Here is a 27,994-nt window from a genome sequence, read left to right on the forward strand (position 1 = left end):
CCAATGAGGCCTCTACATCGGGGGTAAACTGAGGCAGGGTTGGGGCTGGTAGCGGGTGTTTGTCGTGACTTGTCAGGCATCAAGTGGCCAGTGTGAGGGAGCTCCCTCCGCCCCCAGTAGCCTCAGGTCATCGGAGAGAGCCCTTAATCCCCGCAGGCCTTGGGCTCCAGCTCTGATGTCAGCCCCTCAGTGCCCCGCCCCTTGGCCTGCCTCCTGCGGTGGCCACCCAGCCAAGGCCAGGGCTGCCTGCCCACCTGCCGGCCCTGAGTGCTGCCCCGGCTGGTGCCTCTGCTGTGAGCCCTTGCACACTCGCCTCCGCCAGTCCAGCATGCTGGGTGTCACTCTCCTGCTGCTGGCCCTGCTCCCGGGGACGACCACCTTGCCCAGCCGGCCACCTGGTACGTACGGGCTGGGGACGTGGACCGCATCACACTCGGGTTCCCATGTGGCTCTTTCTCAACTTGTCCTCTCGTCCATCCTGCCTGGGGGAGCAGAGGTGGGTGGCAGGTGGGTCTGCCCCTGTCCCCTATTCTAGGTCCTCTGGGACCCCCAGCTGCTTCAAAGCCCCCAGCAACCAGGGTGAGGCCCAGGGCTGTGGGGGGCGCGGAGTGGTGTACAAAGGCTTTAGGAGGTGTGTGCGCATCCTGAATGGCGGAGAACCTCGGTTGACAAGGACCCCAGCCAAGGCCTCCTGAAGCAGACAAGTATGTGTGTGTGCGCCTGCGCGCATGCACCCCTGTGGGAGCTCCCCAGAGCCGCCCCCTGTGCGGCCACTGCTCAGCCTGGGCGTGGGGAACCTGGGCCAGGAGAAGCCCCAGTCCCTTGGGATGGGCCGGGCTCGGGCTGGGCCAGAAGGGCTAGGGAAGAGCACCTTTTCAGCTCCCTGCTGATGGCAACACATCCCTCCCCTTAGAAAGGGAAGGGTGGGCCAGCACCCTCCCCCCAGGCCGGCCCTGCTGCAGCCCCAGAGCCCCTCGCTTGCAGAGCGTCTGGGACAGGAGGACCTCTGAGCCCACCCAGGCTGCCCCTTCACTATGGGGGCCCCTCAATCCCTCCCCGCCATGATTCCTCGCCCCCTGCGTGTGCAGAAATCTAGGCCCTGGAAGCGGGGCTCCTCCCCAGGGGCGCGCAGCTTTGCACCCGGCCTCAGCGTCCGGGCTGTGACGTCCAGAGGTCTCCAGGTGAAGGGGGCATGGAGCCCAGCATGGGGGAATCCTCCACCACGGCTGCACCCGTTTCTCAAAGGAGGCAGCGGAGGCGAGCAGGTTAGGGGACTTGGCCCAATGGCCCAAGGGCAGCGCGTCTTCCCCGCTCTGTGCTACCCTCTCTCCCCGTCAGCGCCCCCGTTTCCCGCGGCGCCTGGGCCCTGGCTGCGCCGACCCCTTTTCAGTCTGGAGCTGTCGGACTCGGAGGACGCCTTCCCGCGCCGCGGGGGGCCGCTCGAGGTCCCGGCCAGCAGCCGCGTGTTCGTGCAGGTGCGGACGCGGGGCGCCCGGGAACCGGGTAGGGGCAGGTAGAGACGGCCTACCCTGACCGCGACCCCGCCCTCAGGCGGCCCTGGCCCGCGCCTCCCCGCGCTGGGGCCTGGCCGTGCACCGCTGCTCGGTGACACCGTCCTCGCGTCCGGCCCCGGGGCCCGCCCTGGCCCTGCTGCGCGGGGGCTGCCCCGCCGACGCCTCGGTCGCCTTCCCGCCGCCACCGCCGCCGCCGCGCCCCGGGGCCGCCCGCCCCGCGCGCTTCAGCTTCCTCCTGCGCCCGGTCTTCAACGCCTCCGTGCAGTTTCTGCACTGCCAGCTGAGCCGCTGCCGCCGCCTCCGGGGAGGCCGCCAAGCGCCTGCGTCTCTGACGCCGCCGCGACCGTCGCCGGTGCGCGAGCGCATGGCTGGGTGGCCAAAGACCGTCGGGGGCTGAGCATAAACGCTTCTGGCATCTGAGGGAGGAGCTCCTTGGGGTTTGGGGATCTGGGGGTCGGGGCGCTTTGGAGCCGGGGGCAGGGGTCCCTCGGAACTGGGGTAGGCACTGGGTCTCTCTCGGGCTGGAGCCTGGGCGCAAGGATCCCCGAGGGGCCCGTGGGGCTCTGCTCAAGGGTTCCTCGGGACAGGGAGTGGTCACTGAGTTCCCTCCTGGGCCGGGCTCTGGGATCCCCTTGGGCAGGGTTCCAGGGTCCCTTGGGCGGGGTTCGGAGGTCCCTCCAGGGCTGGGTGGCTGGATGCAGAAGGTCGCTAAGGGGCTGAATCTCTGGGCTTCACAGGTTAGGTGCTCAGAGAGCTGGGTCGCGTGACCACCTTCAGCCGCTGAAATTTGGGGTCCTTGCGGGCCGGGAGCCTGGCTGCTTGTATATCTCAGGGGCTTGGTTGAGGGACCCCCAAAGGGCCAGACTTCCAGGGGTCTAGTGGCGGGACTCCTGGTTACAAAGGGTACTGGACACTAAGATCTCTTGGGATCCTGGATCCCGGGGCCTGACGTCGCCATCTCTTGCCTCCCCTCCCCCAGTGTCTGCCTCAGGATGAGGCGTGCGCGGGCGCCGGCAGTGGCAGCGGCGAGAGCCCGGGTGCTGACAGCCCGCACCTGCACACGCTGACGCAGCCCATCGTGGTCACCGTGCCGCGGCCGCCCCCCAGTGAGCGCGCAGTCGTCTTCCGCGGGGGTCTCTGGGGCCGGCCAAGGGGGTTTGGGGAGGACCCCTGGGGGGCCTGGACCCAGTGTCAGCGTTGTACTCGCCACAGGGCCCCCCAAGAGCGTCCCCGGCAGAGCCGTGCGCCCCGAGCCTCCCGCGCCGGCCCCGGCGGCCCTGGAGCCCGCGCCGGTGGTGGCGCTGGTGTTGGCCGCCTTCGTGCTGGGCGCCGCGCTGGCCGCCGGGCTCGGCCTCGTCTGCGCGCACTCAGGTACCACCCTCCGCCCGCCGAGACCTCCGCCCGGCCCCTCGCCTGTTCCCGCGCGTCCGCACCCCGGGGCGCCGCGATCCCCGCGTGCCGGGCCCGACCATCCCTAGACTCGCCTCCGCCACGCTCGCAGCAGCCCCCAGGGGGCGCCCTTGCCCCGGCCCCGCGCGCAGCAGCCCCTACCGCTCGGCAGCCAGCCTCTCCCTTCCAGCGCCCGTGCCCCCCGGCCCGCCCCCGAGAGCCTCGCCCAGCGGCCTCCAGCCCAGGAGGCCCCAGTGAGGCAGGTGAGTGTGTGTGTGCGTGTGTGTGTGGGGGGGTGTCACGTGGGGATGGTGGGACAGCTGGAGGAGGGAGATGATGACAATGGCCCTTCAAAGCCCTTTCTGTGCCAGGCAGGGTTCTAAATGTTACGCGTTTTAACTAATTTAATCCTCATAACCTTCAGGTAGATACTATTATAATCCCCGTATGAGAGATGAGAAAAACGAGATACTCTCTCAAATTAAGTGAACTGTCCAAGGTCACAAAATTTGATGAAGCTGAGATTCGAACTCACGCATGAGTCACTCGCGGCCGACTGGGGGCTCTGTGTCGCAAGAGGGGGGTCCTGAAACCTCAGACTCGTACTAGGCGAGGGGAATTCGGCACACAGACTGATGGGGAAGCCAATGATCGGCTGGGAAGGGGGTGGCCTGCCTTGTGTCCTCTTCCTCGCTCAGCCTGGGTCGCCTCCTCACCCCAGGGATGGCGCGCCCCCAGCGGGGTTCGGAGATGTACCAGCCACGGCCTCGGACCAGGCCTGCCAGGACTGGACGGGCTGTCCTGGACCTCGGACTCGATGGGACCACGATCCCTGCGCCCCGCCCCCCTCGCTCCTCCTCCCCCCCTCCCACCTGGGCTCAAAATAAACATCTGGTCTGATCCGCAGAAGTCTGAACTCTGGGTGTGCCTGCGGCGCGGGGGTGGGGCCAGGAAGCAGAGGCCTGGGGCCAGGACTGGGGGATGCGGGATGGAAGAGGTCCAGACTGCAGGGGTGGGGCTTGGGGGCGTGGCTCATAGGCCCACACACACGTGTGCAGATCCGGGCCGGGGGAGAACCAAGGGCGTTTTGTCCCAAACAGAAAGCGACCAACCTCACCGGCTGAAGTTTTAAATAGGCCCCGCCTCCTTCCTCCACCCCTGCACCGGCCCACCCGCCTCCTGCGTGTTTCCAAACCAGGACCCTGCCCCCGCTAGGCCCTCGCTCCCCGGCCTCTGCTCCAGGCTCTTCCACAGTCGAGAGCTTCAAGGTCTCCTGCCCGAGCACCTCCCCGCCCAGAGCACAGACAACAGGGGGACTATTAGCTCCATTTTACAGATGAGGAAACTGAGGCTCAGCACGGCCGCAGGGCTCCATCACCTGCTCAAGGTCCCCAGGGCTGGTCGACCCCCCGAGCCCAGGCTCTTGGCTACGACTGGACAGCTGCCTTCGGCCAGGGCCCACCGCTCTTCGAGAAGCAAAGTACACAGGCGGTTCAAAAGACTCAGTCCAAGAACGGAGGAGGGCGCGAGATCGGAGGGCTCGGCTCCGGGACGCGAAGGGGACGACACGCGGGGTGGGCAGGCTTCTCGTTCGCCCCGCCTCCGTTCGGAGGCCGCTCTGCCCACCATTTCCCATCCAGGCGGCTCCAGTCGGCCCGCCAACGCGGAGCCACGCCCCCACCTGCTTCCGCCTCGGCGCGGTGCTTTCTGGCCCCAGCGGCCTCCGTAGCCCCGCCCACCGGGGAAACGGCCCTGGAGCGCCGACACCGCCTTCCCGCGCCGGCATGAAGCCCCCGCAGCGGCGGCGGGCAGCCCCGGCGCGCTATCTTGGCGAGGTGACCGGCCCCGCGGCCTGGAGCGCCCGTGAGAAGCGGCAGCTGCTACGACTGCTGCAAGCGCGGCGGGGCCAGCCGGAGCCCGACGCCGCCGAGCTGGCGCGGGAGCTGCCGGGCCGCAGCGAGGCCGAGGTGAGGGGTCCCGGGAAGGCCCGAGGCTGGAGGCGGGGCCAGGATGGGTCCCGGGCGGGGCCTGGGTGGGCGGGACGAGGTGAGGCTTAGGGGCGTGGCCTGGGGATAGGCGGGACGAGGTGGGGCGGGGGCGGGGCCTTGGGTGGGCGGGGCGAGATGAGGTCGGGGGCGGGGCGAGGCTGAGGAACCGAGTGCGTGCCGGAGGAGGTCGGGACTCGTGGAAGGCTGGGTGGTGGGTGCGTGTGAGAGGCTGAGGGGCGGGGCGAGGAGGTAAGGCTGCGGGAGGCTGAGGGGCGGGGCGTGGGCGTTGCGAACGCGAGCCTGGGGGCGGGGCGAACTTGGGGGGAAGGCGGGGGAAGTGGGCGGGGCCTACGTGACGCTGAGAGGCGGGGCGAGGAGGAGGCAGTGCTGTGGGAGGCTGAGGGGCGGGCGGGGCGGGGCGAGATGGGGGCAGTGCGTACGAGAGGCTGAGGGGCGGGGCGAGGAGGAGGCGGTGCTGTGGGAGGCTGAGGGGCGGGCAGGGGCGGAGCCTACGTGAGTCTGAAGGGCGGGGCGAAGAGGAGGCAGTGCTGTGAGAGGCTGAAGGGAGGGCCAGGGGCGGGGCCTACGTGAGGATGAGGGGCGGGGCGAGGAGGAGGCAGGGCTGCGGGAAGCCGAGGGGCGGGACGTGGCCGGAGCGAAGCCCACTAATAGGGCGGAAGGCGCAGCGGGAGTGAGGTCGAAGTCAGTCGGGCAATGGGCCGGAGTGACCGTAGCGAGGAAATAAATAGGGCGGTGCTTAGCATGGGGGTGGCCCTGGCTGCGGGGAGGAGCCAGAACCGGCCCAGGCCTTCCATCCTTGTTCGTAGCTGGTCCCACCTGGGGCCTTGGCCTGCGAGCCCCCGAGCGGACTCACTGCGACCCTTCTCACCGGGCTAGCGGGAGGCTAGGGAGCAGTGGCCGACCTGGAGCAGGCAGTGGGCTCCTGCTTCTCTCCCCGAGCCCTGGGCTTACAGAAGGCCGCCTCCTCTCTCCCCAGATCCGGGACTTCCTGCGGCAGCTCAAGGGTCGCGTGGCCCGGGAGGCCATTCAGAGGGTGCACCCAGGTGGCCTCCAGGGCCCAAGGCACCGGCAAACACAGACTCCGGCCCCCATCGAGGTGTGTCAGGGCAAGGAGTTGGGGAGGATAACGCTGTCAGGGGGTCCCTAGGAGGGGCAGGGCTGTGGGGGCCCCTGAGGGTTGGTCCCCAGGCCGACCAGGCCCCTTCTGGTTGCCCCCCCCAGGTGTGGATGGACCTGGCTGAGAAGCTGACAGGCCCGCTGGAAGAAGCCCTGACTGTGGCTTTCTCCCAGGTACAGCAATCCCCCGGGCCGGCCGGCGTGTCCCAGGGACAGGGTCATACCTAGCTAGGAGTCTAGATGATGTGGACCTGGGTCCTGGGCCGTCTTTCCCTCCAGCTCTGTGCCTCTGGCCAGTCCCTGGACACCCTGAGCCTCAGTATCCCCGCTTCTGAGGCCAGCTCCTGGATGTGACCCTTCTTCAGGGTGGCAGGGACGATTCGGTGAGCAGGTGGGGGTCCCAGCCGAGTGCAGGGCCGGGGAGCCGCCGATCAGAGGACTTCCGCCTTTCCCCACTGATCTCTCTGCCTGCCAGGTGCTCACCATCGCGGCCACGGAGCCCATCAGCCTCCTGCACTCCAGGCCCCCCAAACCCACGCAGGCCCGCGGAAAGCTGCTGCTGGTCAGCGCCCCCGGAGGGCAGGAGGCCCTGGGCCCTGAGGCCCCTGGCCCCGCCCCTAAGACACATGGCTCCACCCCTGAGGCTCCTGGCCCCGCCCCTGAGGCCTCTGGCCCCGCTCCTAAGACTGTTGGCCCAGCCCCTGAGGCGTCTTCGGAATCCCTGGCCGGCCCCTCTACTGAGGAAGATTTTGCCGTGGACTTTGAGAAGATCTACAAGTACCTGTCGTCCATCTCCCGCAGCTGCCATGGCCCTGAGCTTTCTGCAGCTGGTGAGAGGAATGGGGGCGGGGCTGTGGGGTGGGGGGCCCAGGCGGCAGGCCCCACCCTCCCCTCACCCCCGCCCTCCCTCCCTCCATCACCAGAGTCCGCTGTGGTCCTCGACCTGCTCATGGCCCTGCCCGACGAGCTGCCTCGCCTGCCCTGCGCTGCCCTGGTTGAACATCTGGCGGAGACGTACCTACGCCTGACGGCCCCCCAGCCCGACCCCGCCAGTGGGGGCCTGGGGCCCGCAGCCGAGGATGGCGGGACAGGCTCCGGGGGGGAAGAGGAGGCCGGCCAGGCCGTGCCCCAGGCTCCTGAGAATGCCGGGCCCAGCGAGCCGAGATCCACTTGGCAAGCAGCTGGGGTCTGTCCCCTGAACCCGTTCCTGGTGCCCCTGGAGCTTCTGGGCCAGGCGGCCACCCCTGCAAGGTGAGGGCCCGGCAGGCAGAGGACACAGCAGACATCTGTGAGGCCCCTGGCCTCAGGCCTGCTCGGGCTGGCACGGGCTTGTCAGGATCCGGTCACGGGGGAAGATCCCTGGCACGATGCAGCACAGAACGGAGTGGCCTTGGAGATGCTCGATACTGCGGGGGTCTCAGAAGGCGAAGCGCAGTGGTACAGGGGTTCGCCCACGAACTCAGTGGGCTGAGGGAGGGGGCGCATGGGGGGGGGCAGGCAGCTGGGTTAAAACCACTGTCAAATACTGCCCCCAGTCCCTTCCTGCGTCCTCTGTTCTATTCCTGTAACTGTCAATAAAGTTCTTGTCAGTACTCTCTTTCTCCTGTGAGTTAAAGATGATGGCAGTGGGGGCCCAAAGTGCCAGAGCTTGGGCTTCTGGGGACCGAGGCGCGGTCATCAGCAAAGGCTGCTGCCTCCCCGTCCAGTCCGATGCTGCCTGCAGTGACCTCAGTGTGGCTGTGAGGGGACTGCTGGTGACAGTGTGCCCTACAGGTGTCAGGGAAAGGTTTTCAGAGTGAAGTGACCTCACATCATACAGATGGAAGGGAGAGGCCAGCAGAGTGAGGGCGGCCAGGTGGGAGGAGCCAGGACCCAGGCCCGGGGCCCTGGGGGTTAGGGGTGGGCTCCCCATGTGGCAGGCGTGGGAAGGGAGGGCAGTGAGTCCCTGAGGTGGCCTTGGGGAAACAAGGGGAGAAGGGAGACAGGGAGGGGGAGCTGGAGGGGCCTTAGGATCAGAGAGGGGCCAGGAGTCCTGGCTGCTGCCAAGGGCCCCAATTCCCCGGGGTGCTGCTGGGTCTCCTGGCACCGGGTCCCTCTCCATCAGCCTCCCTGAGGGTCTGGATTCAGGGGCAGGTGGGAAGGGTGGGGAACCAAGTGTCTCCTCCCCGCGCCACCCTCCCTCGAGCCCAACTAGTCCTCCGAGAGCCAGTAAATTTTCTGCCCGCAGCCTGTGCGTTGACACAGCTTTCCTTTTATAGACGCGCTTGCTTCTCCCCACACACGTTGTACACAGCTCCCCGGGGGCGTGCCACTCATCCCCAAGGCGGGCGGCCGTGGAGCGGAGCCAACCTGCTCCGTGCACGCGGCCCCACAGCACCAGACCCAGGGTCCCCAAAGTGCCCGCGGCAACCATGGGCAGGAGGGACCAGCCTCAGAGATTTGGGGCTGCAGCGGTGGTCACGGCGCCGGGAGGCCGTGCCAGTTCTCGGAGACAACCGCTAGGGCTGGCTGAGGGTGCCTCATCTCAGCTCCCCACGGGGCTAAGGCCATTCGACCGCCCGGAGAGTCTCCCCAAGTCAAAGGAAAGAAGCAGGGGGGGAGGGGGGGTGGGGGGCTCTTGGCTGTGCCTGGAGCTGGGAGGATGGAGACAGGCACGCATCAGTCCCCCCAGAGCGTGGGTCTGGGTGTTCCCGCAGAACTGGACAGCTGTTAAGAGCGTGCAGAAGTCAGACCCAGGTTCAAATGCCAGCCCGGCCAGAATCCAGGCACGTGGCATGGGCAAGTCATTCAAGCTGCCTGGGCCTCAGTCTCCTAGCCTGTGGAACGGGGATGCTAACGGGCTCGCCGTCTGGGCCCTGAAGAGGGCACAGGCCATGCGCCCGAGGCGAGGCACTAACTTAGCACGCTGCTTGGCAGGTAGTAAGCGCTCAATAATAGCTTTTATTGTCACCATCACTCAGAGGCGGGGAATGAGAAGGCATGGGGAGGCCCGTGAGGGGATGGCAAGAGGGATCAGGGTGAAGTGGCAGGAGGGCCAAGGAGGGGCGGAAGCGGTGACAGAGGGAGGGGGCGCTGACCTGAACTGGGGCCCGGGCTGGGGGCGGGAGGGAGCCCGCCACGCTCTCCCCCCACGGAAGGCGCCACGCATCCTGGACACAGCAGCCGCTGTCGCTCTTCAGGCTCGGTCTCCGGGGCAGGCTGCGCAGCGCACATTGGTATGCAGCGTCCACCCGTGGGCCCAGGAGAGCCTGCCCCGCAGGGCCGGAGCCCAGGGAGGGGCTCCACGCTTACGGGGGGCGGGGGAGTGAGGATGGCCAGACGACAGGGCAGGGAGGGGGTACAGGAGGGTCCCCACATCCAGGAACGGCCATGACACTCATGCTCGGCGGCAGGACAATAGCAGAGCCACCTACACGCTGAGGCGGGGCGGGGCGGGTCCTCTTCCCACCCGGGGCCGGTGGGTTACGGAGCGACAACAGGGCGGGACAAAGGCACGAAGTGGGGCTCCGGCCTGGCCAGGAGGGAAGATGGGAGGGTCTGAGCGGGGAGGGGCTGGACTTCTCCTAACGCCCCCGCCCCCTCGGGCCGGGCTCCGAGGCGGGATCCCGAGCGCCCCGGTCGGGCAACCGGGGGAGACCCTGCGGAGGGCAGGCCCGGGTCGCCCCAGCTCAGACCAGCGCGTAGTCGAACTGCCCGCGCTCGAGCGCCTCCTTGTGGTCGGTCCAGGACGAGGCGGGCATGCGGCTGTAGGGGTCGAGCAGGATGCGCACGCAGCGCACCATCAGCAGCACCAGCACCACGAGCAGACACAGCACGAAGGCGAACACGGTGCGCTGCTCCGCGTCCAGGCCCGCGCCCACCGGGGGCCCCGTCGACGGCGGCAGCGGCTCGGGGGACAGTGTCCACGTCGCGCTCATGGCTCACATCGCCGCGCGCCCTGTGGAGGAGGGGGCCCGCCAGGGGCGCGGGGATGAGGCGGCGCCCTCCCGCGGTCCCGCGTCGCCCCCTCCTGCCGCCGCCCCCACCCGCGCCCGCGCCTCCGTCCCCGGGCTACGCCCACGCCCGGCCCGCGGGCACGCCGCCGCCGCCGCCGCCACGCCGGGACCCAACTCCGGCCGTGCGCCCAGGTGGGGCGCCGACAGCGGGGCCGGGAGCCCCGACCGGCCCGGGCCGCGCACAACAGGTGCGAGCGCGCGGCCCGCGGCGCGGCGGGGACGAGGCCCGGCTCCCGCGCCCGCTCCCTTTGTTCTCGGCGGCCCGGGGACCTCCTCCCCCGCCCCCGCCCCGCCGCGCCCCTCACCCTGGCCTCCACCGCGACCGGGACCGAGCGCCCGGCGGCCGCGCTCTCCTCCAGGACCCGCGCCGGCTCCGCTCTCGGCCTCTCCCCGGCGGCGGCGGCGGCGGCGGCGGCGGCGGCCCGGGCTCAGCCCACCCCACCCGCCCCTGGAGCGGCGGAGACCGAGGCCAGCGAGCAGCGCGCGAGCCGGGCCGCCGCGGCTGTTCCCATGGCGACGGGGGCGGGACCGCAGCGGGGGGCGGAGGCTGCGCAGGGAGCGGCGCGCGGCCCGCGACCCCGCCCCGGGCTCCGCGACACCGCAGCCCCCGTCCCGCCCAGCCCCGGGGAGTCCGGGCGGCCAGGAGCCTTCCTCGGCATCCCACCTGCAGCGCCCGCACCCCCATTCTCCTCTGCGATGGACCCCACACCCAGACTCCCCATTTGGGAGACCCCAGTGCCCCTGAGCATCACTCAGGGGCGCCCAAGCTCCCCAGTCCGGGGACCCCGGCGCTCAGGGACACCAGCCAGGTCAGCCTGGATTACTGGGAGTAACCCCCCCAGCTTTTCTTGCCACCGGCCCCCCGCCCACCCCGCCCGGTGGAGGCAGGGTCCTGAGCAGGCAGGGTGCTCCCCTCTAGGGCTGCCGATCCTCCGGTGACCTTGACCGCCTCCCCATGACCACCCGGTGGGCTCCTCCCCCCAAGCCCCAGCTCCCCCTACGCCAGTGACAGACACCTGGGACCACCCAAAGGGCTCTCCTGCACGTTGCCATTTTATTCTTATTTCCATATCTCCGGGTAGGTACAGGATGACCGTAAGGGCACTAGTGAAAACATGGAGCTAAAACGGCCTGGCTGACTGGCCGCAGGCAGGCCACACCGAGGCGGGCCTGGGCCCACCACCCTGCCCCCGAGGGAGTCCGGGGCCGGGCCTCTTGGCACTGTCTCGCCTGTGCTCCTTGGTGACCTGATGGCCAGCAGCCTCGCAGGTCAGAGGGCAGCACAGCAGCTGGCACTGGGGGAGCAGCCCTCAGCAGCACCCCCTCCCCATCCAGCCGGGAGGGAGCAGGGCGAGCCGACAGTCGGGTCCTCAGAGGTCCAGGGGCTGCAGGTGGACGGCGGCACCCCTGTGCATCCGCCACGGGCTGATCCGGCCCCGGAGCGCGGGCGCGTCAGAGGATCTGCTCTGTACTGGAGGCGGAGATGTCCAGCAGCCGCCAGGCCGCGTAGGGGTTGAGCTCGTCCTGGTCCCGGCAGAGCGCCCACACGTACAGCATGCGCAGCACCTTGTCCTGCAGGGGCGTGGGAGTGAGGGCCGCCGCACAGCGGGCAGCACCCACACGGGCGAGGGGCTGTCAAGAGGGGCGGGCCCAGGCTGCCAGGGCAGGACAGGGGGACGCTGGGAGGGACCTGGGAGGGGTATGGGGTGTCAGCCTGGGTCTGGGGCCAGAGCAGAGGCTACAACTCAGGACTTGGTAAAACTGGACAGGCCGGTTGCCCTTTGACCTCCTCACAGCACTGCCCTGCTGTCCCCACACCATCACAGAACCTCCTGGCTCTGAAGGGCCATCAGTGCGGGTTGGCCAGAGGCTGGCGTCCAGCCGGTCCTGCACGGGGCACCCGCCCCGTCCTGCTGCCTCCCTCACTCACCGGGTCGCCCTCCACCACCTCGCCTTTGGGGTTCTTGACAACCATCACCAGCTGGGCCTGGAAGGTGATGATCAGCACGGGGCCCTGCTCCATCATCTTGCCCATGGCCAGCTGCAGGGGGCCGACAGGGCGGGTGGGCCTCAGAGAATGCCCCCAGCCCTTCCCTGCAGCCCCCTGCCTTCGGGGGTGCTCCCAGGAAGTGGCGGCGGCAACTCAACTCATCAGGCCAGGCCCCAAAGGGAGCCAACACTGTCCCCAATGTGATCTGGAGTCTGAAGGGCTGGGACCCTGTGCCGGCTCCCCCGTCGGGCTGTGCGGGGCCCAAAGGCCTCACAGAGCTGGCCCCGCACACAGGCCGGGGAGACGGAGCCAGTGCGGCACATCTTCATCCCTCACAGGGCGGAAATCAGGGCGCCACAGCAGAGCTCACCCTTGGGGGCCTGAGGAGCCCTGAGGGAGCCCTGCCCTGCCGAGGGAAGGAGCAGGGATGGCACTGCCTCAGGGGGCCCCGAGGTCCAGGCAGCAGCACCCCCTGTGCCCACTGCTTGCCTAATAGTCCAACCAGGGGACCACGGAACCCTTTCCCTGAAAAGGAACCCCGGAGGTCACTGAATCCACGCGCCTGCCATGCTGGAACTCCTCCAGGGACAGTGGGCTCACTCCTCCCTGCTGAGTGCCATTCTGATTAGCACACCTTCGCAACCCCGGGGCCGACCTCGTCCCCCGGAGGGGACACTTACGTCAATGTTGTCGATGTCCAGGATGCGGGAGTGGAACTGGAGGCCCAGCGCCTTGGCCTGCTGGATCGGGTGGGCCAGCTGGCTGTAGGTCTGCAACGAGAAGCCGGGAAGCCGACAAGCCGGCACGGATGGCCAGCTGAGTGTGAGCCACGCCACGGTGCCACAGCACAGGCAAGGGCTGCCACCTGCACCCCCAGGGGCCGGGGCAGCGTCCGGGCAGGCTCCCGGCATTGGTTCATGCTCTCAGCTCTTGCCCCTTCCAGAACCAGCTCCTGGCACCTGGGTGAGCCAGGCCAGGCCGGGGGCGGCAGATGCCAGGAGCACGGGTCCGAGCAGGGAGGCTCGTGCCCCTACTGCTGGCCTGGACCATAGACTCCCCTCGTTATAAACAGCACTGTATCCAGAGGACCAAATGCAAGTGTCTCCCTCGGTGAGTGGGGGACCCTCCCGGAACACCACCTGAAATGCACTGCTGAGGTAAGTCGAGGCCTCGGGGTGACCTGAAACGTCCCCACACTCTCCCTGCTCGGCATCTCGCCCTGGAATCACGCGCTTTTTCTAGGATTTGTCCTAACCACGGGCTGCTCTGGAACCAACTGTCTGCTCCGCCTCCTTCCCACCGCCCAGCCCCTCGTGGGCGGCTGTCGGCCACTGGCAGCCTGTCCCTCCCACGGGGCCTGCGGCGCCTCCAATGACACTCTGAAGCCCCCTGGGTCTGCTCCCAGGCCCAGGACACAGCCCCCTGGCCATGTGCAGCCTCGCATCTCGACAACCAGGACGGAAGATATTCCGACAGCATCGAGTTTTTATGGAAAGAACTGATCCGCCAAGAAAAATCAAAATGGTGCCAATCCAATTTCTTGTGCAGTGGCTTAAAGATGACATTTGAAAAACACCTCTGTGAGAGCGGCTGCAGCCTCAGCTGCGTTTCCAGGGGCACCACCAGCTCCCTGGCAGAGATAATCAGCCACATCCTAATGGTCCCCGAGTGAAAAAACCACACTCCTAAATGCCTTCTGGATTAGTCACCGTGCAGGGGAGTAGTTAAAAGAAAACCTGCCATCTCCTCTGCTTTTCCCAAGCTGTTTGTGAGCTGGGTACAGAATAGCATCAGCCGAAAAAGACTCTACAAGGAAGCTGGCAAAAAAAAAAAAACCACGAAGACACAGGCTGGGGAGCGAGCAGGGTGAGGCAAGGTGGTCGGAGAGCGTGGAGCCCTGAGGGCACGGGGAGGCTGCCAGGAGGGGCAGATAGTGTGTGCTCCTGGGGACACCTGACCAGCCTCCACGCAGCCCGTCGCTGACTGTGGCCCTAGGACCCTGAGCCCTGACCCCGGGGAACAGCCGGTCAGGACACATGGCTCCTCTTGGGGCGGGGGGAATCCTTTAATGTCTGTGGTTTTTCGTTTTCAGGTTTTTTTTGGTGAGGAAGATTGGCCCTGAGCTAACATCTGTGCCAGTCTTCCTCTATTTTGTGTGTGGGATGCCGCCACAGCAAGGCCTGGTCAGCAGTGTGTAGGTCCACGCCCGGGATCCAAACCTGCAAACCCGGGGCTGCCAAAGTGGAGTGCACGAACTTAAACCATGATGCCACCAGGCCGGCCCCTCCATGTCTGTTTTCATCTGTGTTTTGGGATCTTGCCCTGAGAACAGCTAATGAAGCCATCCAGCATGTCGTGCATCCCGGAGCACTGCCTCTGTGTTCCAACTCGACCCTCAGGACCCCCGCAAGAGGGCACGATGATGCAGTGCTGGCCCAAGGGAGGGACGTGACAGAGGCTCGTGGGGCCACTCTTTCCAGCACCCACAGTCACCACGCGTGGGACCCATGCACACTCAAGGAGTGTTGTCGAGCGCACCCCAATTATTCGTTGTCCCTTTCAACCTGCTCCCTGACCTCTGGGCCCCCAGCCTGCACCCCAGGCCACCTTGGCCAATGGAGCCTTGCTTTCTGCCACTCAAGGCCACCGGAAGGGGCAGGAATAGGGCCACACGGAAAACGGCTTCCTCAATCCCTCTCTTAGGATCCTTTTTCCTCCCTATGAGCCTTCCAAACCAAATTTATTTTATGATGTGAGGTTTCTAGATGACCGACTATAAGGCAGGAGGAAGGCCCCAGGCTGGGCTTCAGGCCGAGGGAAGAGGGAAGAGGCAGGAAGGAGCTGGAAGGATCCTCCCCGACCAGGAGTTCAGTCTGGGAAGGACCAGCCACCTGGCCCCACGGACAGGGATGTGCCCCACATGTTGGGGGGCGGAAGGAAGAGAGGTGGCTCTGTGCCAGCCGAGCCTCAGACACGAGGATCCCCCTGGCGACCAGGACACCAGGCCCCGGGTGCCCTTCCTGGATCCCACCACCCAAGTGGATTTTCTCCAAACTGTGATTTCCTTTTAAGCCTAAACGAGGGGGGAAAAAAGGGAAAAAAGGCAAGTACTCACAGCCTCATAGCACCAGTCTTTGAGAATATCGAGCTCTCCAGAAATCATGGCCTAAAAAGAGAAAAACAAAAAATCAGCGCTAAGATGAGTGGGCTTTCCCGGCAGGAAGCGTTCTCCAGCGGGAATCTTTCCTCTGTGGCTCCCGGCCCCTCGGGTTCTGGTTGGGGAAAGAGGGGGACCTGGGCCAGGCTGCATCAGTGGGTGCTCCCTTCCCAGGCCCTGGGGGGGCAAAGCCCCTGTGTGGGGGACTGCGGGAGGCCCAGGGTGGGCCCCCAAGGGCCTGGTAGAAGGAACAGGAGGGTGGCAGCCTGGGGGGCTCTCGCCCTGCCGGGGAAGCTGAGCCAAGGGGGCGAGGAGCTGCATTCTGCCTGCCCTGGGAACGAAGCTCTGCAGAGCCAGGCCCAGACCGGGACAGGAAGCCTCCTATCAGTGAGGACAGCCGGGGGGAGGGGTGGGGGCAGAGAGGGAGTCCTGGGGGGGGGGTCCCCAAGGTGCGATGGGGGTGCCTGCACAGACGGCGTGGGGGAAGAAGGGGCCAGGCGCCCTGGGAACCTGCAGGGAGGCTGGGCTGAGGCCTTCCCTCGGAAGGATCGGCCAGTGCTCGGGCTGCTGCTTTTGGGAATCACTCCATTTCTACCTCCTCCCAGCCCTGCCCGAAGGGGCGTGAGGGACCTAGGAAATTGGAGGAGGGAGAGGGGACCACAAAGCGGTGGCAGGAGGAGGGGCTGGGAATCCACATGGGGTCGGAGGGCCTTTCTGGGTTCCCCTCAGGGCCTTCCAGAGGCCTGGCTAGACTGGGCTGGAGGATGCCCAGGCTCTGGCCACATCTTGGGGGCCGCAGAGGGGCAGAGACATAAGTACCAGCCAAGCTCCAGCAGGGGACTTGTGAGGGCGACCTTGAGCAAGCAGCCCCTCCTCATTTATGAGCCAAAAGGAGGGGCGAGGACACCAGATGGGCCTCGGGATTCCCATAGACATAAGACCTCCGAAGAAAGCCCCTTTTCCTGCCTCCCCGCCCAGAGGGTCTGGCCTGAGCCACCAGCTTCTCCCAGGCCTCCTCCTCCCAGGCCTGCAAGGGCCCTGGCACCTGGGACACAGACCCCGGGCCCCTGGCAGCTGCTCAGGACAGGCTCGGGCTTCAGGAAAGGGGAGGGAGGCTCCAGGCCGGGTCTCAGTGGGCGTGAGGGGAGGCGGGCCTTGCTGCCAGGCCTTGAGAAGAAAACTCAGTCCCTGGAGCAGACACACCACGTGGGCGAGGCAAGAAATGTCAGGGCCACTGTCACCGGGACCAGTGGGGGCCACAGGGCCAGACGCCTTCCCAGAGGTGCTCGGCCCTGGCGGAACCCTCACTCAGGCCACAGCCTGCAGGTTTTTGACCTGCACAGCCAGGGCGGGCAGGCTGGAGCCCAGGGAGGCAAGGCAGGGGCAGGGGGCCTGCTGGGCTGGGCACCCACCTCCAGGACGTTGGGGATGATGTCGTTCTCGCACTGCTGCAGGAAGCGGTCCTTGTCGAAGGCGGGGTCCACCCGCAGGATCTCCGTGAGCACCTCCGACATCTCCGTCTTCGAGAACAGGCCCCCTGGGGGCAGCGGGGCCAGGAGTGGGTTGGAGCCAGGAGTGGGTCGAGGGCTGGGACCCCTCCCCGCTGCCGGTCCCGGGGGACGGGATGGTTCTGGGGCAGCCCACTCACCCAGCAAGTCCGTGACCTTGTCTGTCAGCGCCCGGGAGGCCCGGATGAGCGCGTTGTCGCTTTCGTCGTACCTCATCTTCATCTCAAAGAACCCTGGGAGGACAGGGCAGGGATCAGGGCCCCTTCTGGGAAGACACCCCCACTCCATGACTCCCAGGGCCCCTCGTGGCCCCTTGAGATCCTCTCTCAATTGTGATCAGGGCTGTGTGAACCATGAGGGGCCACCCCCGCGGGCTGGTGCTGTCACCACACAGGATGTGGTGATCCTTACAGGACAAGGGACAGGGGCGTGTAGCAGGGCCCAGATGAGGGCAGAGGACTCCAGGGCTGTGAGTGGGCGGCGGCTCCATCAGCACAGGGTTCCTGGGCTAGTGTGGAACCCACAGCCACACCCACACGGAGGCGACTATGCCTGGCCGCCCCACTGCTACCACTGGCCCTGGCTTTAGCAATAACAAAGATGGTGACTCAGCCCCTACAGGAGGGCCCCGCCCATCAGCCTGAGATTCCGGGGGCTTCCCCTCGGCCCACGTGGGCAGGGCCGCCTGGAGGCCTGTGTTTTGCCCCCACTGTGCTGCTCACTCCCTGGGTGACCCTGCAGAAGTGACAGGTCCTCTCTGACCCCTGGTCTCCTCCTCTGTGAAACGGGGGTCTGGCTTGCGCTCAGCACACAGGGAGTGCTCTGTGAGTGTCCACTGTCACCACCCCGCGGTCATCGAGTCTGGGGGCCATGCCCACTCACGGTTGAACACCACGTTGTTGTCCCTGAAGTCTTTCCACTGCTGATGCCACTTGGAGTCCTTGTGCAGCACGACCCCCAGAGCCTCCCTGGGGAAGACGTGCTGGTGGTGAGCAGCACCCTGCCCCAGCCCAGGGGCCGCGACCACCCCGGCCTCATCTCTCCCCTTCCCACCACCCCACCCTCTCCCCCAGATCCTCTCGAGGGAGCCAGGGAACCTGGGGCAGGAAAGACACTCCAGAAAGTGACTTGGGGAGGAGCCATTTGCGGGCCCTGGACTTGGACCACAGCGCAGGGGCCGAGAGGGAGGCATAGCGGGCAGCCCCGGCCCGTGGCCTGCTGGTACCTACTCGTTGGGCTCAAACACTTTCTCTTCTTTGAATTTCTCTCCTGCAAACTCTTTCCTTTTCCTGAGCCGCTCGGGCCTCCGGTAGGGCCCAGTCTGCCCAAGAACGCTCTCATCAATCTCCTTCTTCACAGACTCCACGCCCTGGAGGAGAGCACAGCCCGCGCGGTGAGGGAGCTCGGGGACCTTCCCACACCCCCAGACCACTGCCATCGGCCTGTGCAGTTGGGCCCAAAGTCGCGGAGCGCCTGCTCTGAACCTCAACCTCGGGCCTGACGACACTCAGCTCAGAGTGCCCCCAGCCTGGCGCAGGGCAACGACACAGCCAAGCCACGGGGAAGCAGACACGGGGGCCCAGGGAGACCCCAACTCTGCCTGACGCCCGCCCCTCCCTCCAGGAGCAGCCAACATGCCTCTGGCTGCCCCTAGCTGACCCTCAGACTCCAGACTGCCTCCTCTCTCTCCCTGGAACCCCAGGGACATCCCAAGCACTGCCTCTGTCCCTCTCCCCTCATCTGAGCTGACCCAGAGCCTGTGGATTCCACCTCCTCAAACCTCGGGAACCCATTTCCCTCCCATTCCCCCCGCAACAGGCAGCTGTGCCCGGGTCACCCAAGGCAAACTCTGGCCTCCTTTGTTGCACTGCCGGAGTCCTCGCTGGGTGGCTGGGCCTCTCCCACACTCCACAAACTTCCTTGGCTTCTTGTCACCTTCCACAGGAAACCCAACCCCCCTGCAGGGCCCACAGGACCGGTCCTGATGGGCTCTGCTCTCCCTGGGCTCCCTGCAGTGGCTCTGGCCACACCAAGCCACAGGGGGTGCCCCAAGCTGGCTGTGCCCGCCCCCCTCTGCATGGCCTGCTCCCTCCACCCACAGCACCCAACTCCTGCCTCTCTCAGGAGAGGAGGGTCCCCTCCGAGAAGCCTCCCTGGCCCCGTGTTCCTCTGTCACATGTCACTCAGGAACTGCCTGTCCCCATCCCCCGGCACCCTGGAGAACAGGAACTCGGACTTTCTCTCCTGTGCCCCCTTGGCCAGCAGAGGACCCAGCTCACGGTAAGATACAACAGGCATTTATTGAATGAATGCAGGACCTCGAGTCACCCGGGGCCCAGCAGATCTCTGGGTCACGGACACCAGCTAAGGGAGCGAGCAGCTGAGGGTGGCCCAGAGGTTCCTGGTGTGTGGACCTGTAGCTCCCTAGGGGCTGGGCCTTACCGGAGCCCACTCAGCCAGGAGGGGAGGAGGACCTGGCGCCGAGTGGGCCCTCCTGACAGGCCCACTGTGCTGCCCTCGGTGAGCCTGCTCTGTCCGTGACTGAGCTGGGAGAGGGCACTGCGGCTCTCGGATGCGGCGCGGCCTGAGTCCCGGCCGCTCACCTGGGAGAGGGCCTTGAAGGCGGCGGTCCTGCCCAGCTTCTCGCTGCCCCTGGACACCGACTCGGCCGACTGCTTCGCGGTCTTCGCAGCTTCTTCCACACCCTCTTTGATTTTCCGGCCAAAGTCACTTCTACTGACTTCGTCAAGACTCTACTGAGACAGGGCGGGGATGGGGTGGGGGGTGTCAGCACGGCCACCCTCAGGCCCGCAGGAGCTCCCCTGGTGCAAAGGCCAGGCCAGCCCCCCAAGGAAGGAAGAGGCGCTCCAAACGCATCTGACACGGGGACCCTGAGACTCGGCTGCTGGAGAACACTGCATACAATTTCTGGGGTGCTGGACCCTCGGGCTCCCCAGAACAGAGGAGTGCTGAGCCCCCGAGCCGAGAGGTAAGAAGGAGGGTGAGGGTGTGCCCACCCAACATCACGGGCCTCCAGGGGCCCAGAACCAAGCAGAGCCCGGGCCCCTCTCTTCTACCCACAGAACAGCAAAACCAAAACAGACACAACCCGAGAGGCCGCCCAGCCCCGAGGAGCCACACTCTTACCCCAACCCTCACCCGGGGCGGTGTCCCCTCCCCTCCGTTCCCGGGCAGGAGAAGAAATGCCCACTTTCTCTCCTGCCCTTGCTGGTAGCACACACAGCTCTAACTCAGCGGTGACCTGCTGTGAGCCCGCCCATCCCCTTCCTGAGGGGCGGCGTGGATGTGAACGCCAGAAGCTTCCTGACCAGGACGCTCTTCCCTTGCTCGCCACCCACACCTGTCCGTCCGCGGCTGCCAAGTCATGCCTGGCCTGGCACCAGCTCTGCCCACTGCGTCCAGCTCCTCTCCCTGCAGGCGGGTGACACAGGGCCCAGGAGCCCAGAGACCGTTACCTCCTTCACAGTGCCCGTGAGCTCCCCGAGCTTCTTCTTGATCACCTCGCTCGTCCGCACCGTTTCGGATTCGATGGTTTTCTACAGCACAGGACATTGTTGCTTTCGGTTATAATACAGCAATTATCATAAAACCAAAGATCCAAAGAAGCGTTTTCTCAGCAGCCCCTTCCCAGGGCCCCTTGCTGCACCACAGCCTGGGGCTCAGCAGCTGACGGCTCACGGCCTCCGACCCTCCTGAGCACAGAGCCCCCACCCCGCGTCTGTCTCTGGTCTTGCCCATCAGCTGTTCGGCAACGTATCTCGGGGGGCTCTGCTCTCAGCATTATCCTCTTGCCCTGCCCCCTGCCCAGCCGCTGCAATGGCTCCTGAACCCTGGCCACCCTGCCCCGACATGAGCCCTCAGCGCACCTCTCTTACTTAATGAAAAGCAAGGGCGATCTTTCACCAGGTTGAATCCCCCACAGGCGGGACCCACATGGGTAGTTACATCCGAGTGACCTGACCACGGCCTGATACGGGGGCCAAGAGAACAAAAAACCGAGGGACCTGGGGCAGGGGCCCACAGCCTGAGGCTCAGCCGGCCATCGGTGAGATGAGGACGCTGTACCGCCTCACAGAGCCCTTACACGGCGGATGAGTAAAGGACACCAAGCCCACTCATGGTGGCGGGCGCTTCGCAGCTGCTCACTAAGAGACAGCGGCGGCAAGGAACAATTACGCCAGCATCGGACCCCACTTTCCACCCTCTTTGCTCAGAGGGCTACGACCAGAGGCTCTCGGGAGCAGCGCATCTCCAACCCCGGGCTCGAGGGGTCACCAGGGACCTGTGGAAACGCGGCCGCTGATCCAGCAGGTCCAGAGGGCTGTGAGAGCTTGCATTTCTCACAAGCTCCCAGGAGAAGCCGGCGCTGCTGGTCAGCAGACCCACGCCTGTCCCCTCGCCCCCTATCATCAGGGCGGTGACCTCACCTCCACACAAGCCTCCCCTCCCCCAGTGCCCCGGCACTGAGCCCCTCACTGTCTGGGGGCTCTGGAAAGAAGTGTGCCCCCGAGGGAGACCCGGAGCAAAGGGACTCACATATTTCCTTCTGGCTTCCTGGAGCGCATCGGACTCTTCCAACTTCCTGGCCTCATCTCGGAATTTTTTTATACTTTCTTTCATTTCTTTGTTTTTGGCTAATTCTTGTTTGATATTATCTAGCAATCCGGAGAGAAAGCCTTTCCTGTTTCCAGAAGAATAGGATCTGGACTAGAAAGAATGCAAAAGAAATGGAGGATTTTTCAGTTTTCTCCTTTCTGCTGATAGAGGTTTAACGATGAACATCTTTTTTAAAAACAGAGATAAGACACATTTAAAAAGTGGCAGGCAATAAACTGTGGGACATCCAGACCAGGGAATATTAGCGCAAAAAAGAAACGGGCTCTCAAGCCAGGAAAAGACATGGAGGAACCTTAAGTGCGTATGACTGAGTGAAAGAAGCCGATCTGAAAAGGCCACATCCTGGATGATTCCAACTCTATGACATTCTAGAAAAGGCAGAACAATGGAGACAGTAAAAGCCAGGGGTTGGGGTCTGGGATAAACAGGCAGAGTACAGAGAACTTTAAGGGCAGTGGGATGACTCCGCATGATACTGTGATGGCGGTTTGCCAAACTCACAGAATACAGATGGACCCGGAGGGTATGAGGTTAAGCAAAATCAGCCAGACAGAGAAAGACAAACACCATGTGATTTCACTCATATGTGGGAGATAAATGAACACATGGATAAGAACAGATTAGTGGTTACCAGAGGGGAAGGGGGTGGCGGGGAGGCTGAAAGGGGTAAAGGGGCACATACGTACGCTGACAGATAAAAACTAGACTATCGGGGGTGTGCAAGATGCAGTCTACACAGAAACCGATATACAAGAATGTGCACCTGAAATTACACGTTATAAACCAGTATGACCTCAATAAGATATATTTTTTTAAAAAACCTCAGAAGCCGGCCTTGTGGCATAGTGGTTAAGCTCGTGCGCTCAGCTTCGCAGGCCCAAGGTTCACCAGTTTGGATCCTGGGCACGGACCTATGCACCACGCATCAAGCCACGTGGCGGCAGCGTCCCACATAGAAGAACTAGAAGGACTTACAACTGGGATATACAACTATGTGCTGGGGCTTTGGGGAGGAAAAAAAGAGGAAGATGGGCAACAGATGTTAGCTCAGGGCCAATCTTCCCAAAAAACACCACGTCACAGAATAGGATGTACACAGAGAATGAACTCTGACGTCAACTAGGGACTTCAGTTAATAACAATCTATCAGTACGGGCTCCTCAGTTGTAACAAAGGTACCACTTGCTGCAAGGCGATAATGACAGGGAAGGCGGTGTGAGGTGGGAGGAGAGGGGGAGAGGAGGCTGATGGGGACTCTCTGTACTTTGTACTCAATTTTTCCGTAAATCTAAGACTGCGCAAAAAAATAAAAGTCTATTACAAACAAAACCAAATGCCAGGCTCCTTCTCCAACAGAGAAAACACTGGACGAGAAACAGGCACAGCCTGGAACTCTCGTGGAGATGCAAACACCCTCACGTTAACCCAAGGCAAAGGTCAACATCCAAAGGGGCCCCCGCCCCACAGCTGGAGCTGAAAGGACTCTGTGGTCCCTCATCCCAAAGGTGACACACGGCCCTACACCCAGGGCTTCTGGGGCCAGATAACTTCTTCTTTTGGGACCACTCCCAAGTCCTCATTTGGGACTTTTTTTTTTTGGAAGATTAGCCCTGAGCTAACTACTGCCAATCCTCCTCTTTTTGCTGAGGAAGACTGGCCCTGAGCTAACATCCATGCCCATCTTCCTTTACTTTATAGGTGGGACGCCTGCCACAGCATGGCTTTTGCCAAGTGGCCATGTCCACACCTGGGATCCGAAACGGTGAACCCCGGGCCACCGAGAAACGGAACATGCAAACTAAACTTCTGTACCACCGGGCCAGCCCCACCATTTGGGACTTAATGTCACCCAAGGGCCTGGGGACTGGCACAGACCTCTCTCTCGGCCCACAGGGTCCCAGTCACTGAGATTCAAAGCTCAGGGTGTCCCTTCATAGGAAAACCCAACACACCGGGAGGCCAGACCTAGGGAGGCCAGAAGAGAGCCTGAGACTCCGCTCAGGGCACAAGAGCCAGGGTTGGACACTGCCCAAGACACGGGCTCCAGGGTCAGACAGAGCCGGGTGAGACACCAGCTCTGCCACCTGTGTAACTAAGAGCAGCCCCAGAAAAGGGAAAGCATAAAGAATGATTGTGAGAATTCAGGTCACAGGTGGCTGTATGTGCTCAGCTGCTCCCACCCTTTCCCTGGGTGTGCTGGGTATGCTACAGCGGCTGGGGGCTCACTCTACCAGCTTTGGGGAGACTGCCTCCCTGGCCCCCATCACACAGGGAAAGCGGTATCAAACCTGGGTGCCACTCCACAGGTGGGGTGGCCGGGCCTGGCATGGGCAGGCTGCCGTCTCATCTAGCTACGCCCCGGCCAGCCTTTCTCCAGGGGAAGTCCAAGTTCCAAGACTGCTGGGGACAGCAGCACCTAGCAGCAGCCCTGCCACTCACTCCGGGCCCGCAAACTGTGGGTGAAGGGGGCGCTGGACAACTACGGGAAAGGGCCCCAGGGCCTGTGCCACACCCACAATGGCCCCAGGACAGGATGAAGGAGCTAAACCCTGAGTGAGGCAGGGGCCTCACTCACTGCAAGGAGGCGGCCGGCTGAGGGAGAACAGAGGGAAGGGCGGGTGCGGGCTGCCCTGAGCGTGGAGGTTTGGGGGAGAGCGTCAGGTTGTGAGTTTCCCTCCTCATGGTGGGGAGGCACCCACAGAAACATAAGGAGGAGTGACCGGGAAGGCAAAAGCTTTAGAAAATGCCACCAGTGAGGAACAACATCAAGGATGGGGGCGATGCAGCCGGGGGAAACTGAGCCCCAGGAGCTGATGGGCGACTGCTCAAATGCCTAGAGGACTGTCACCCAGAAAAGGAACAACCTTGCCTGGTGAAGGACTCCCGGGCAGAAGCCACAGTGGGTGGATTTCAGCCCAGTATGGGGGATGCCTTTTCTAGCCATCAGAGCTGACACAACGTGCGACTTTGTGAGGCAGGAGCCCCAGCCCTAACGACGTTGGGAACTTCCCAGGATACCAAGAGGACCAGGCATGCCGGGCTCTGTAAATCCAAAGGCTTTGGATGTGGAGCATCTGCCAATCAGATGCCACTGGCAGTGTGGGCAACATCCCGCAGCCCTCTGTCCTGTCAACCAGGTCAGAGTTTTCAGACCTCCCCCTACGGTCTGCTTGCTCTTGTCCCCAGCCACTCACCAGAGGCAGCTGTCCACCCGGCCGGCGTACCTGATAGGTACCCTGGGGTAGTGGCACTAGGTTGTGGCTGGACAGAAACTGGACTCCACTGCCGAGGCATCTCTAAGTGGGGAGAAAAGAGAAAGCTCCATTCAGAAAAGTGGGCGACAAGGAAGGAAGCTGGCCACACTAAGAAAGCACCGGTCGCCTGAGAAGCGTCCACTGATTTTTACTGCATGTCTGCCACATGGTGGGTGCCCCGGGATCCTCCCATCTTCTGAGAAGCCAGTGGAATCTGCTGGAAGGAGAAAACACTAGATCTGCACCTCCAGGGTTATCTCCCTTCCCACCTCTGAACCGGAGGGGAAACCTGATGGGTCCCAAGAAATGCCAACCTAAAGGGGAAGAAGCCTGAATGTGCCAGTCCGATTTAATCCCTCAGTCTGAAAACGGGCATGCTGAGCTTTGATGCTGGTGACAAGCGGTCTTCTCTCACCAGCCCACCCTACTTCTGCCGGCCTTGGAAGACAAGACACTTGAGCTTTCAGAGGTAAACACTAATGACTTATTGCCCCAGGAGCAACCCTGGAATGAACCTACAATGTCGTGGTCCAGGGTTGGGCTGCAAACAGGACAACTTAGGGGAGTCGCTTGGGCAAAGAGCCAGCTAACCTGAAGTGAAAGGCATTTCTTCTACCAAATGATGAACTTAAGCTCCAGGAGGAAGGGCCTGTGTGGGTCCTATTTGATGCTGCACCCTAGTACCCAGCACGGAGCCAGGTGTACTGATGTCAACGACCCGACAGAACCACTCCTCCATTTCCACATTCCCTGGGCCCTTCCTGTCCCTGTCCCATGCCTCCTGTCTCCAGGACCCCTAAGCAACATCCCAGACTTATACAGATGCCACCACCTCCTACAGGTACTTGAGAGTAACTCTCTGGAGTTTAAATAACTGACTTTACTTCTCTATCTGCCTTCAGCCATTGATCCTGGAGCCACTGGCTTCAGCATCTTAACGAGAGGTGGATGGCTGTCTGACTGGGTTGAGAAATCCCACAGCAGGACCAAACTTGAAGCTGGCTCCCCCTGGTCTTGCACCCAAATGTAAACACGTGTCAGTTCAACCTCTAAAACTTGACTCAAAGGGGCCAAGAAAAATCAGTGGTGAGTCAAAGACACCATTCTCCGGACACTCCGAATCCTATGAGATCTTTGGACCAGGCTGACCTGGTCCAAAGCCGCCACTAGCTCTGAAACTGTGGGCAGGCTGCTTAACCTGAGTCTCCAGTTTCCTAACCTGGGAGACAGCGACAAGCAGCAGCAACAGACCTATTTTCTCAGCGCGCTTCACACGCCTTGACTCCCGCCGCCCCTAGGAGCCCAAGCTCTGAGCCGGGGTGAGAACTACCTCCGGCATTCTCACGCGAAGGATTAGGAGAGGCGATGCAGGAGATGCCCTCGGCACAGGACCTGGCACACAAATGTGAGCAGTGACTGTCACGGATTTTTGCCTTCTCTTCCCTACTTTTTCTGCACTGGGCGCCGAGGCCACCATGCACTCCCCGGTGCACGTGGAGTCTGATCAGGAGGGGAGGGGCGATCCGCTCTCCGCCCGGTTCCGCGCATTGCCGCCCCCGGCCGGGCCAGCTCGGCCCCCGCCCTCAGGCCTCGCTCCGGGCCCCCCGCCCAGGCCTCGGCTGACTCAACGAGCCAACCCCAAGCGTCTCGCCGAGCCTAGGGAAGGGCCGCGAGGGCCAAGCGCCTGAGGAGAGGAAGAGCCTGGAGGTCGAGAGCCCAGAGCCCTCGAGGCCCGCCCCGTGCGGCCCCGCACGTCCGCTCACCCGCGGGCAGCGGCACCAGCCTCCCCGCAGCGCCGCCGCTGCCGCCATGTTGGAAGAGCCCCTGTGACCTTCTCGCGGCGCGCCCCGATGGCGTCATCCACCGCCTCTGCCTGGAGCGGCGTGGGTCTGGGAAAAGCCGGCCCCGGGGGGGCGGGGCATCGTGGATGGAAAGCCCTCTGATTGGACAGGGCTTCCCAAGGGGGCGTGGCCCTGGGGAGAGGTCGGCAATGGGGCGGGGCTCGATACGGGGCGGAAATTCCGAGAGAACTAGGCCTCTGATAGGGCAGAATTTCTGAAGAGCGGGGTCCGTGATGAGACCCGGGGGGCGGGCACTCCTCTGAGGCGGAGACGTATGGTTGGATAAGACTACGAAGGGGCGGAGCCTGAGGGCGCGGATTCTGTCTGCAGCAGCAATTTCCCTACACGTGGCGTGGCGTTCGGTGGAGAGAAGGACAGGTAGGCTGTCCACAAGGACCGACTCAGGTGGATCCTGATTTTCTGACTGATGGACTGAACGGCGGACCAGCCGGATAATGACTGACTCTGGCTCTCACTGACAAGGAATGACTGACAGTGACCGACAGACGGACCAGTGGGATGCTGCCGGAGCAAGAGCGGAGGAGCCCACATTTACGTAGCACTTTGGGAAAGGCGCCTGTTGGTTTTGGTCCAGGACAGGAAAGGGAAGCTGAGATCAGGCTGGATATGTGGGCCAGTCCTCCATCGATTCAGTGTGAATGGACACCCCTCGCGCTGGAGAAGCTCAGGGCTCTGGCGTTTCAGTGCTTCCATACTGTTTACCTATTTCGAGAATGCCGCCACCAAGTGGTGGCACCTTGACATGTCCGTGCAATCTAAGGCTAGGGAGAGGTGGGGATCTGGTCCCTTGGGGGAGTTAATGCCTATTGCATTTGCTTATTGAAGCCATTTCCATTATTAAACATGCTAGGGTCTGTGGGACTCGAAAGGGAGGCAACATACACTCCCTGGCTTCAGAGTTGGATAGACCTGCATTCTCTGTCCGTCAGGAGCTGCACCTCGAGGTGGTAGCAAGAGATGAAGATTTCCACTCTAGCTTTGTTTGAAATGCCTTTACTCCAAGAGGAGCAAACTGGTTGAGCGATTTGGATATACAGGTTTGAGAAGAAATCTGGCTTCTTAGCTGTAGTTGAAACCATGGAGGGGGACACACCCAGGGAGAGTGTGTCAAATGGGCACATCAAAGACCCAAAGGTAAATAGAGGAAGAAGAGCCCTGAGACTGAGTAGGGCTGGTCGGCAGGTCGGGCGAGGACCCGGAGGGCCTTGGAAAAGGCAGCTGGAGTAGGCAGTGCTGAATCCTTCCGAGAACTGAGGCACGGCGGGAACTTTACCCATCGTCCTTTATGTTTTGCAACATGGAGGTGCCTGGCGAGACGAGCAAGAGAGTTTTGGTTGAATGAACACTGTAGAAGCCAGATTTCAGTGGGGTGACATTTTTTTTACAGAGGTGTGCTGGAGCCAGCATGTAGCAGCTGGTGACAGGCAACTGTCAAATTTCCAGGAAATTTGGAACCAGTTGTTAAACACAGCCATTGTTTAAAAGTCGATTATATATGCACCCCAGTGTTCATCACAGCATTATTCACAATAGCTGAGATGACGGAGCAACCCAAGTGCCCA

The 27,994-nt window shown here is 63.6% G+C and overlaps 4 protein-coding genes across 4 annotated transcripts in view; 2 read left to right on the forward strand and 2 right to left on the reverse strand.

Annotated features, from left to right (window-relative positions):
- The first annotated feature begins 86 nt into the window (after positions 1-86).
- Positions 87-3,815, forward strand: TGFBR3L (transforming growth factor beta receptor 3 like). Its single transcript, XM_070491880.1, has 7 exons — positions 87-398; positions 1,339-1,475; positions 1,552-1,866; positions 2,494-2,620; positions 2,727-2,885; positions 3,094-3,166; positions 3,625-3,815. Exons 1-6 carry the CDS (start codon positions 176-178, stop codon positions 3,159-3,161), a joined length of 1,029 nt encoding a protein of 342 aa, XP_070347981.1. The 5' UTR covers positions 87-175; the 3' UTR covers positions 3,162-3,166; positions 3,625-3,815.
- A 483-nt stretch (positions 3,816-4,298) lies between these two features.
- Positions 4,299-7,627, forward strand: SNAPC2 (small nuclear RNA activating complex polypeptide 2). The gene is made up of 5 exons (XM_044753240.2): positions 4,299-4,870; positions 5,889-6,008; positions 6,134-6,202; positions 6,504-6,858; positions 6,952-7,627. The coding sequence occupies exons 1-5, from the start codon at positions 4,688-4,690 to the stop codon at positions 7,281-7,283; spliced, it is 1,059 nt and encodes a 352-aa protein (XP_044609175.1). The 5' UTR covers positions 4,299-4,687; the 3' UTR covers positions 7,284-7,627.
- A 1,310-nt stretch (positions 7,628-8,937) lies between these two features.
- The window catches only part of CTXN1 (cortexin 1), a 101,292-nt gene continuing 82,235 nt past the window's right edge, over positions 8,938-27,994 (reverse strand). Inside the window, exons 2-3 of the mRNA XM_044753275.2 lie at positions 10,329-10,433; positions 8,938-9,965 (exon numbers count right to left, since the gene is read on the reverse strand). Coding sequence (XP_044609210.1) covers positions 9,697-9,945 — 249 coding nt within the window. The 5' untranslated portion in view covers positions 9,946-9,965; positions 10,329-10,433 and the 3' untranslated portion in view covers positions 8,938-9,696. The remainder of the gene's footprint in view (positions 9,966-10,328; positions 10,434-27,994) is intronic.
- Positions 11,045-26,490, reverse strand: TIMM44 (translocase of inner mitochondrial membrane 44). The gene is made up of 13 exons (XM_014861963.3): positions 26,334-26,490; positions 24,511-24,612; positions 21,236-21,406; positions 20,155-20,235; positions 19,282-19,431; positions 17,908-18,047; positions 17,561-17,646; positions 16,819-16,911; positions 16,583-16,707; positions 15,129-15,179; positions 12,694-12,783; positions 11,954-12,064; positions 11,045-11,595 (listed from the first exon to the last, which is right to left on the reverse strand). Exons 1-13 carry the CDS (start codon positions 26,379-26,381, stop codon positions 11,476-11,478), a joined length of 1,368 nt encoding a protein of 455 aa, XP_014717449.1. The 5' UTR covers positions 26,382-26,490; the 3' UTR covers positions 11,045-11,475.

This window comes from Equus asinus, chromosome 20 (assembly GCF_041296235.1).
Source record: "Equus asinus isolate D_3611 breed Donkey chromosome 20, EquAss-T2T_v2, whole genome shotgun sequence".
NCBI lineage: Eukaryota > Metazoa > Chordata > Mammalia > Perissodactyla > Equidae > Equus > Equus asinus.

What these genes read in the sequence shown, in the direction of transcription:
- TGFBR3L (XM_070491880.1), top strand. Translation starts at nt 176, where the DNA reads ATGTCAGCCCCTCAGTGCCCCGCCCCTTGGCCTGCCTCCTGCGGTGGC. An exon ending in CTTGCCCAGCCGGCCACCTG is followed by an intron (nt 399 to 1,338) that starts GTACGTACGGGC and finishes TCTCCCCGTCAG; the next exon opens with CGCCCCCGTTTCCCGCGGCG. An exon ending in CGTGCCGCGGCCGCCCCCCA is followed by an intron (nt 2,621 to 2,726) that starts GTGAGCGCGCAG and finishes TACTCGCCACAG; the next exon opens with GGCCCCCCAAGAGCGTCCCC.
- SNAPC2 (XM_044753240.2), top strand. Translation starts at nt 4,688, where the DNA reads ATGAAGCCCCCGCAGCGGCGGCGGGCAGCCCCGGCGCGCTATCTTGGC. An exon ending in CGGGCCGCAGCGAGGCCGAG is followed by an intron (nt 4,871 to 5,888) that starts GTGAGGGGTCCC and finishes CTCTCTCCCCAG; the next exon opens with ATCCGGGACTTCCTGCGGCA. An exon ending in CCCTGAGCTTTCTGCAGCTG is followed by an intron (nt 6,859 to 6,951) that starts GTGAGAGGAATG and finishes CTCCATCACCAG; the next exon opens with AGTCCGCTGTGGTCCTCGAC.
- TIMM44 (XM_014861963.3), bottom strand. Translation starts at nt 26,381, where the DNA reads ATGGCGGCAGCGGCGGCGCTGCGGGGAGGCTGGTGCCGCTGCCCGCGG. An exon ending in CGGGTGGACAGCTGCCTCTG is followed by an intron (nt 21,407 to 24,510) that starts GTGAGTGGCTGG and finishes CATTCTTTCTAG; the next exon opens with TCCAGATCCTATTCTTCTGG. An exon ending in TCATCCCCAACGTCCTGGAG is followed by an intron (nt 15,180 to 16,582) that starts GTGGGTGCCCAG and finishes TTCTCTTTTTAG; the next exon opens with GCCATGATTTCTGGAGAGCT.